Source organism: Nilaparvata lugens, chromosome 14 (genome assembly GCF_014356525.2).
Source record: "Nilaparvata lugens isolate BPH chromosome 14, ASM1435652v1, whole genome shotgun sequence".
Classification (NCBI taxonomy): domain Eukaryota; kingdom Metazoa; phylum Arthropoda; class Insecta; order Hemiptera; family Delphacidae; genus Nilaparvata; species Nilaparvata lugens.
This window is the reverse complement of record NC_052517.1, coordinates 17,553,821-17,564,023: the sequence shown is the minus strand read 5'-3', so window position 1 is coordinate 17,564,023 and position 10,203 is coordinate 17,553,821. Positions and strand designations below refer to the sequence as shown.

Here is a 10,203-nt window from a genome sequence, read left to right as displayed (position 1 = left end):
ATATTAATTTGAGGGCGCTGAATCCGAATCTGAAATCACAATATTTCTCTATCTCCATTTTTACGCGATTTAGGTTTTGGTGGATAGGCAAAAGACGGATGGTTTGATGGAGAAAGATTCCCGGCCGATACATTTTAAGTTTGACGACTTAAGCTTGAAGACCGTCCGATCCGTTTTACCGTCCAGACGCAACGACTTACATGCTCCGACTTTTGCTTGAGCAAAAGACTGAAGCTAAACTTGAGCGTCTAGACCGGGCTTTAGGCTCAACTCGCTTAGGCGACTCAGGTCGAGAAGATACTCGACTCTAGTGGAGAGCATGTGTTTTCAAATGGTGAGGTCGCGGAGACTAGAATCGACTGGTCTGAGTGTCGCCATTTGGAAACACATGCTCTCCACTAGAGTCGAGTATCCTCTCCACCTGAGTCGCCCAAGTGTGAGTTGAGCCCTAGAATATACCCACACTGTCACTCATGAATTATGAACACTTGATTGAACGAGCATTAGCGAGTTCTCACTTTTGACTCACTGAAGGCCAAAGTCGTTATCGTTTGTATAACGTTCTACAATAAATTTAGAAAGAATTGATCAATCAGTTTCAAATTTTGAAGACGTTGGACAACAAAATTTACTCACTCCTTCGTCCTTTTTCAGGATATAAAAATAACATTGAAAGTGCATAAGGAAAAAATTGCTATGATTTATCATCTAGTCAGCTGAAGAATTCATTGCGTGCAATTACTGTAGTATTTAGCAATGTATTCTAGGGATTTCTCATTTATTCATTGATAATATCTACTAAGACTATTTGGGAGCTATCACACGTGCTAACATGTGATATTAGGTAGTTAATATACAACTTAATTTACAACTTTTAAATCAACAAAACTAGTAGCTCTGTGAACAGTAGACCTCGCGCTCAGTAAGTTACATTGACCTTTTGTTATGTTTTCTCAAAAATTAATAAATAATTTTCAAAATGTCTAGAAAAAATCCTAAATAAACATGGAGCTTTCTGTCCTATTGTACCGTGACGTGTCGTCCCGGAATGTGAGTGTGAGCGCTGTTATCAGGTCTGGCTGCAACTGTCTACAACGTTCATGGAAAGATACATTTTCAAGATGTTCGATGTTTTTGAACGGGTAGTATTATAGCCCACTAAACAGCTGATTTATGATGAATAATTCTATAGTCTGACTTTTACTCTAATATTGGCGTATGAAGGAGGCTCCTTTTTCCTTTTATATTATCCTTGAAATGCAAAATTTCCAAAAACCTTGTATATACGTCGACGCGCAATTTAAAAAAGAACATACCTGTTAAATCTTATGAAAATCTATTACCGCGTTTCGCCGTAAATGCGCAACATTTAAACATTAAGAGAAATGCAAAACCGTCGACTTGAATCTTAGACCTCACTTCGCTCGGTCAATAATACAGGCTGATATATTATTAATGTGCGGGTTTTACCATTAATTGCGGTTCTCATTCTTTCATATCTTGGAACTCTGTATCGAAATCATCTATCACATGACCATCTTCTCATTAAAAAAAAATAATTTGGATTCATATGGGGGTCAAAGATGTTGAAGCGACAGAGTAATATTTGAAGAGTAATTTTTCATTTCAAATAGGATCCCCAATAAAACAACCTACTGTCAAATGATTCTTGTAAAGCTGCGTTTACACCAGAGTTATTAACAAAATGTTCATTTTCCGTCCTTATAGATTCTACACATACGCACATCATGTTTATGATAAGTTATGTTCAATCTAACAGAATCTATTAGGACGGAGAAATAAACATTTTATTTGACCGAGCAAAGTGAGGTCTAAGATTCAAGTCGACGGTGTCATTTCTCTTAATGTATAATTTTAAAATTTTATATGTTGCGCATTTACGGCGGTAATAGATTTTCATGAAATTTGATATGTATGTTCCTTTTTAAATTGCACGTGGACGTATATACAAGGTTTTTGGAAATTTTGCATTTCAAGGATAATATAAAAGGAAAAAGGAGCCTCCTTCATACGCCAATATTAGAGTAAAAACAGACTATAGAATTATTCATAATAAATCAGATGACAAGTGATTACACAGATATGTGGATAAGCCAGTCTATTGCTGTATTTCCATAAGGTCTATAGTTTCAATCAGGTACTTGTGAATGAGAATACTGCGTAAGGTCTACTGTTCACAGAACTACTAGTTAACAAAATGTTTATTTTCCGTCCTTATAGATTCTACACATATGTTCATCATGTGTATGATAAGTTATGTTCAATCTAATAGAATCTATAAGGACGGAGAAATAAACATTTTATTAATAACTTTGGTGTAAACGCAGCTTAAAAAAAATATTCAGCTGTTTTCTTAATTTACATCAACTCTGTTATTAAAAGTTGGGGGTTCCAAAGATTACAATACAATAGTTCATAAGCGAGTTCTCCAACCCAGGGGATCACTAGTCAATTCTTAAGCCGAGTTTACACCAAAGTTATTAACAAAATGTTAACTCGAATGAAAAAGACTAAGAAATTGTCAAAAACCACAGATTTATTGATACTTGAGACCGGTTTCGGTTATTACACCTTTGTCAATCTCTGATAAACTCTGTTTACATAAGTATCAATAAATCTGTGGTTTTTTGACAATTTCTTAGTCTTTTTCATTCAATATGAATAATTGCCACAATATCAACTTCTCAACTACACAAAAAGTGAAATGTTAACTTAGTCCTTATAGATTCTATTAGATTGAACATAACTTGACAAACACATGACAGTAACACTCTTGACACTTGACAAGTTCATCATGTGTATGATAAGTTATGTTCAATCTAATAGAATCTATGAGGATTAAAATTGCTAATAACTTTGGTGTAAACGCGGCTTTGATTTGTGTTGTTTTGAGTAAAAATTTACTAAATTTCAGAAAAGTGAAATTTGAAATTCAATAAAATTTTAATGATTTCTTGTAGAAATAATTAATTAATTAGGAAACGTTCAATGTGAACATTGGAATACTGTCTTATTTGGTTTTGAAACGTTCTATAGTAGTTCCAGTTCTCATAATAAACTTATAGAAATATAAAAAAAATAAACTTAACATAATCATCATTTATTTCATCCTATCATTCATATGAGACTGCATGCTCTCTCATCATCTTTATTAAAGCACTCTCCTTCATCACTTCATATATTCATTTTCATCATCACTTTCACTATCAACTCTATTAAGGTATGTTTAAGAAGTAGTTTTCTAAGTGTTATTTTCTTTCTTTCCAAACGTTAGTTTTAGTATCTTTTTTTTGTTTTGATTGAATTGTATACTGCACTTATTGTTGTTTTAAGGAAACATATTTGGGTCATTACCTGTTGTTTCCGATGTGATATTGTGAATAAATAAATAAATAAATAATATAAATCTACCAACGTAAGGTAAACTAACCTTTCACGAACTAGATGAACTATCAATAGTTCAAGAAATATGTTTTGAATTTTCATCTGTATAATAGTTTAAAAAATATGTTTTGAAATTTTCAAGTTGATTAATGAAGGCAATCGAGAGTAATCGTCGAACAAACAAATGAACAACGTCTCGAGGCTCGAGTCATCAGTAAGAACTTACTACGCTCGTTCAATAAACAAGGAAAACTTCGTTTTGAAACAAAAAAATGGAAATTGTAAAACTAATTTCAGACCTCATTTACACTACACTGCTAATGAAAAACATTACTCAAATTCTTGTGAAACTTTTAATTTTTGTTGAATGTTTAAATTTTTATGAGATTCACATGTATTATAAAAATGGAGCGTGTGAACAATAAATTGAAACCTGATATTCACAGCTATGTTTAGTTCCATGTGATAAGTTAGTAAAGCTGCGTTTACACCAAAGCTAATAACAAAATGTTGATGACTTAATCCTTATAGATTCTATTAGATTGAACATAACTTATCATAAACATGATGAACATATGTGTTTGTCAAGTTCCGTTCAATCTTATAGAATCTATAAGGATGGAAAATAAACATTTTGTTATCAGCTGGGTTTACACCAAAGTTATTAACAAAGTGTTAATAACTTAATCCTTATAGATTCTATTGGATTGAACATAACTTATCATACATAAAGTTATGTTGAATATTGCTGAGTAGTTCTATTTTGTGTTTCCTGATATATGTGAGAAGTGTTTTAATATACAGTTGTCTTAAATTGAGCACAGGGAAGTCCGAGAACAACAGCGACGTGGGATATCTAGGTTCTTTTTTAAGAATTTTTTTTATAATGGTGCGCTGGGTAACCGAGAGAGGCTCCAGGCTAGTAGATGACACCCCTCCCCAGACAATGATACCATACTGTAACACTGACTGTGCATAAGCATGGTATACTCTTTTACTTAATCTGGTATCAAGTACTTGGCTCAACTGAGATAGACCATACAGCATCCGTCGTAGCCTTTGCTTGACACACTGCATATGTGGTGCCCAACTCAGCTGATGGTCAAAAATGACCCCCAGATATTTATATTGATCCACTCTGTCAATTACCCCGCAAGCACATGATAAAGATCCAACATCCCCACATGAGTGCATTTTCACCTGTCTCAGCCCCTGGTCTGGTTGGTTTCTTGTAACAACTGGCAAGTACTTGGTTTTGCCAAGATTCACAGTGAGGTTATTATGGTCAAACCAGTTTTTTATTTTGGAAAGATCTTTAGTGGCATTTTCATAAACTTCTTCCCATTCCCTACCTGTAGAAATAACCACTGTATCATCAGCAAATAGGAATATCCTGCTTGTAGTATTGAGCCGGGAAATATTATTAATATATATCAAGAACAGTACTGGACCCAGCGTACTACCTTGAATGACGCCATAGTCAACACCATTCCTATCACTGTCTTCACCATCAATCTGAACAAATTTTTGGCGTTCACAAAAATAACTTTTGAACCACTGAAGAGAAGTGTCCCGAACTCCAATAGCTTCAAGTTTATTAAGAAGCTTGCCTCTATCTACTGAATCAAACGCCTTAGCCAGGTCCAGGAATGTCATGATAACTTTATTTTTAATTTTAACTGACTCTATTATGTATTTGTTTACCTGAAATAATGCATCATTGGTGTTTTTATCTTTTTGGAAGCTGTATTGGTTATGTGCTAGAATGTTATTTTCTTTCAAATATTCCATTAACTGTATTTTAATGCATTTTTCAATGATCTTTGACAGAGTAGATAACAGAGAAATGGGTCTATAGTTTGTAGGTTCGTTTTTGGGTCCTGATTTGTGGATTGGAATGATCTTCGCTATTTTTAGGTATTCTGGGAATTGTCCTGTCTGAATGCTAAGATTCACTATGTGGTGTATTGGGTTTATTAGTGAATGAAGGCTGTCCCCGTGTTGGAATACAGTCATACCCCGGGAGCACTCCTGTCTTTGAGGCTATTAATTACATTTGATAATTCCTCTTTTGTCACCTTTTTCAATTTGAAGACAGCATCAACCACGTACTCTTGATCTCTGATCTCTGGTTGCCCTACTGGATTCAAGGAGCTAGTGAGTATGGACCCAACTGATGTGAAATACTGATTAAAAGTATTCCCAATGTCCTTAATGTTAGGTTTTGAAGTAGGATCTCCTCTTTGGGCAAATGCGTCGATTGGGAATGAATGGGGTCCTTTGGCTTTTCCAGAGATTTCTTCTACTACATGCCAGAATTTGTGTGGGTTTTTTGAAACTTCATCGATTTTATTTTTGTAGTAATTATGTTTGGCTTGTTTTATAGTCGAATGTAGCATGTTTCTAAAACGAGTAAATTCAGTTTTCAAGGAAATACAATAAGGTTGTCTATTAAGTTTTTATCCCAATTTATTTCGATGGCGTATGGAATTAATAAGTCCTCTAGTAATCCATGGTTTTATTTTAGTATGTTTAGCTGATATTTTAGTTTTTGTTGTCATTTGTTGAATAATATTCTGTGTAGTTCGTATAAATGAATTAGTTGCAAGATTGATATTATTTTCGTTTGTGATATGGTTCCAATTCTGCAAAGACAAAGTGTTTTTTACGCTATTCCAATCTATTTTCATGTAATAATTATCTCTATTGGGCGGTTTTTTGTTAGGTGTGAATAATTTCATGCACACGGCGTAGTGGTTGGTAATTGAGGTTTGTACTATAGTTGTAGCTGCTTCGTACAAGGGTGGTAACTTAACAAAGTAGTGGTCGATGCATGTATTACTAGCTGGCCTAGTAACCTTGTCGACACAGCAAGCGAGCCCCGCATTGTTATATATACATATATACATATGTATATATAACAATATATATACATATATATATATATATATATATATATATATATATATATATGTTAATTAATAAAGATTTTGCTAATTCAAATTGATATAGGAGAACAGTATTGCCAATTCTCTGCCTTGCCACTAACTTCTATGAAGCATATAGCTGATACCAGGGTAGGTATATCTGAAGTAATACTACCAGTAGTTATGTGAACAGTAGACCTCACGCAGTATTCTATTACATCAGCTATCCAGCTTTTTGTCACCTTGTCAAAAAGTAGCTTGTATCAGAATTATTTATAAAAGTTTTCCCAACCACCGAATTTAATCAACATTATACCTTAATAATATCACAAGAGTTATTATTAGATAATCATGATGTATTGATTTGAATTGATTCATTTCAAGTGATTCCATGATACAGTATGTTTTTAAAATATGAGAACAAGAAGTAGAGCAATTCTTGGATTTGTGTTTTGAAATTAGCGGTAAACTTGATTTCTACAAAGATGGCAGTCTCGGTGCACTCAAGTTGGTCTTGGTGCCATGCAAAATGCATGTTTAGATTGGAAGATACCTTTCTATATATATTCTGTTCTGTGGTGTCCAAGCAGTGTTGCCAAAAAGCGGGTAATTACCCGAAAAGCGGGTAATGCTGTGGTTAATGGCAGATGGAGGGTAAAAACCGGGTAATTGGAATGAAAATATTAATCTGTTTTTTTATTTTTACCTTTATAATCTTCCACAAGAAAATTATTTTTCATATTTTCTCATGTTTTTCGACATGTGGAGTGGAAAGTAAGTGGGGAATTCTTGGTTGAATAGGGAATTTTTTGTTGATTAGGGAATTTTTAGTTTGTTGAGGGTAATTTTGACGAAATGCGGGTAATTTTTTGCTCTGGCGGGGGTAATTGGGAAATGTTGGACTAGCAACACTGTGTCCAAGTGATTTTGCAAATCTTGGCTTGGATTGTTGGCTGGTAGTGCAATCTAATATTATTATAGTTTGGTAGTTTATTTTATTTTGGCACAATATTCATTTGGATAAAAAATACTAGAATGGAGTCAGAAGTAAGTAGCCTACTTGAAAATTGCATTTAATACTAATAGACTAACATAACCTAGAACTCAGTTGGACCTATTTCAAAAATAAATTACAATATTAATTTAGGATTTTAATAATTTATATTCTAACTAATATTGAATTAAGGTTCTAGAGCAATTAAAACATAATTCATATTCAAGTAATATTCATTAGAGCATGTTAAATGTTCAATAGATTTATAAAAGCATGTTCAATTCATTCAAACATTGACCAGCTTTATGCTAGATATATTTCGTCAGTAAAAAAAAATGAACACATAAATACCCATATTTAGCAAGATGGCTTTGGAAAATGTAATGATCCACACAATATGAACTGGTCATTTCAACATCACCAATACCACACTAATAATATTGTACCTAACTCAAGATTATACTCTATTACAGGTAAAACAAGTTTGGATGTGGACTAAATAGCTTGTTTATAAGCTGACCAAAGTTTTAATCTTAACATCTTAACCAATTTACTGAATAGCTTATAATAGGTAAAATTTGACAAATCTGTATTGACAGTCTTGACAAATCGAATATACTAAACAGTCAAGTGAGCTTGCATGAAAACATACAATTTTGCAGAACATGGATATTTTGTCCATATCTAGACTTTTTTTATTCAGTGTAGAAGTGTCTCAAAACATATTCTCGGAAATTGATGCAGTAGGTCAGGCTATATTGTTCAAATGACAGATAAATCATAAATTTAATTGTTTCTTTATAATATTTAATATAATTTATTATTCAAGCTTTACTATCGTTTGTATTTCTAATAATTACATTCAACAATCTTCAATGTTCTGATAGTCACAGTCTGTGTTCACTGTTCGCGGTGTTCTCTGATTGGAGGTTACTGATAAATATAATAATTTTATTCACTTTTTTGAGTATACTTTGAATGGATTTCAGATCAAGGAAGAAATTGAAGCTTTCCTGAATGCTCCAATGGATATTGGCAGAAGCGACTATGAATTATCCTTGAAGGCTGAATTAGACTATGAGAATCAGTCAAAAGTAAGTCAATGAAGCAATATTGTGTCATATAATTTTACATAATCTTGTGATACTGACAATATCGTTTTTATTTCACCATAATATGGAGAAAATTCACAATATCTCTGTTCATAGTGTAAATTTCAATTCAAATAGACTTGTTCATCCCAATTATGGTACATAATTACCAAGTTGCACTGTAGAGAAAAAGTAGAAATTGAAGATATTTTATGGGGATTTTAAGTTCTAAATTCCAAGTTGATATTTTGTTTGTCCAAACCTATTATTGTTTATAATTATTGTTAAGGCTGAATGAGAGTGTATGAATTGTACAGTTTTTAGATCATGCCAGAGTCCCTGAAATTTGTTAATTATCTCATGATCAATAAATTAATCCCATCACTAAAATTGATTCCCATTCAGTTATTCATTGTGTAAGTTTTCAATAATTGTTGAAGCCACTTTGAAAAGTTTTTGGTAACTGGTACCATTTTAATTCATTGCAGATGTCCACATGTGACCAAATAACAGATAGCAAATCACCAGTCTCAGAGCACAATTCATTAAGTGGAGAATCAGATTCCAGGTTGACTAAGGCCATTGAAAAAGAAGTGTGTGGTAAGAATAGTGATAACATTGTTGATGTGTTGTATGTAATTCATAATCCAATCTGTATTTGCATTCTTTCCTTAAATTTGCATTAGCTGTGTGTTTCAAGTAGCCTTCAACTGCACCAATCACAGGAACTGTCTCATATTTATTACTTATACTTAGATTACTTTCAATTACCTATGCTTTCCTCATATTTTTCTTATGTATTTGTAAATTGCATTTACTGTATCTCTTTTTTTTTAATAACTTGCTTAATACGATTGTAAATTGTAGTGACGACTGTTTTGGGCCTTATGTCTGTAGTGTTCTTTGTTCTGTAATAAATAAATAAACATTTAGGAATCTCCTGAAATGAGAGCAGCTAACAGGAGGGTGTGCAAACACTGTTGTGACATTCACCCTATGAAATCTGTGGAAATGATAGGAACGTATTGTTGCCACTTATTTATTCCCAATATTTTCCATAGTAGATATCTATGATGCAAGTTATCTAACCAGGTTCACTAACAGAACCAATATTCATATTTGTTTCATTGCTAACTATGATAAATCCTGAATTCAATAGATTTGATATGCTATCAAAATTGACAATGTGTATAAATTCTCACCGCAACAATATATAATTATGCAATTCTTAGTTCTTGGGTTTTAATTTGTATTTTATTTTTATTCTTTATTTTTTCTTTGGATTTCACTTTTCTCCTCCTCATTGTACTCTCTCCCATCCTGCTCCTTCTCCTCAACCTCCTACTGGTCCCCCAACTCTTCCTCCTCCTCCTTTTCTTGTACCTCCTCTTCCTCTCTCACCTCATCCTCTTCACCCTCTACATCATCCTCCTCCTTCTACTCCTCCTCCTCTTTTGCCTCTCCTTGACCTTTTACATTCTTCTCATGTTCTCTTACCGGCCTTTTCTCTTGACTTACATAAATATCCTTATCTACTAAATTTACTTATTTTTGTCTCTACTCTACTCACAACACTGGAGTGAATATTCATGTGCTGGTTTGTATTTCAGGTGGTAGAATAGCCAAAGTAGTATCAGTAAGTTTGGAGGATTCGTTTGAAGGCTGCAATCAACAGAAGTTATGTCCATACCAGGTAAGAGGAGTTTGTCTGTTTGAAAGTCATTTCCATTTGCTTATAAACTGTATTCGAGATTATTTTTAAGTTCTTGTTGTCAAGTAGAATCTT

At 33.2% G+C, this 10,203-nt stretch overlaps 1 protein-coding gene across 8 annotated transcripts in view; it reads left to right on the top strand.

The window, feature by feature from the left end:
- The first annotated feature begins 7,245 nt into the window (after positions 1-7,245).
- LOC111054622 (gastrula zinc finger protein XlCGF57.1) overlaps positions 7,246-10,203 on the top strand; it is a 721,792-nt gene continuing 718,834 nt past the window's right edge. For all 8 annotated transcript variants that reach the window (XR_005572894.1, XR_005572895.1, XM_039440924.1 and 5 more), the window contains exons 1-4: positions 7,246-7,379; positions 8,316-8,420; positions 8,906-9,017; positions 10,028-10,110. Coding sequence is in view for 6 of the 8 variants with exons in the window: in XM_039440924.1 (XP_039296858.1) it covers positions 7,368-7,379; positions 8,316-8,420; positions 8,906-9,017; positions 10,028-10,110 (312 nt within the window). In the remaining 2 variants the exon portion in view is untranslated. The remainder of the gene's footprint in view (positions 7,380-8,315; positions 8,421-8,905; positions 9,018-10,027; positions 10,111-10,203) is intronic.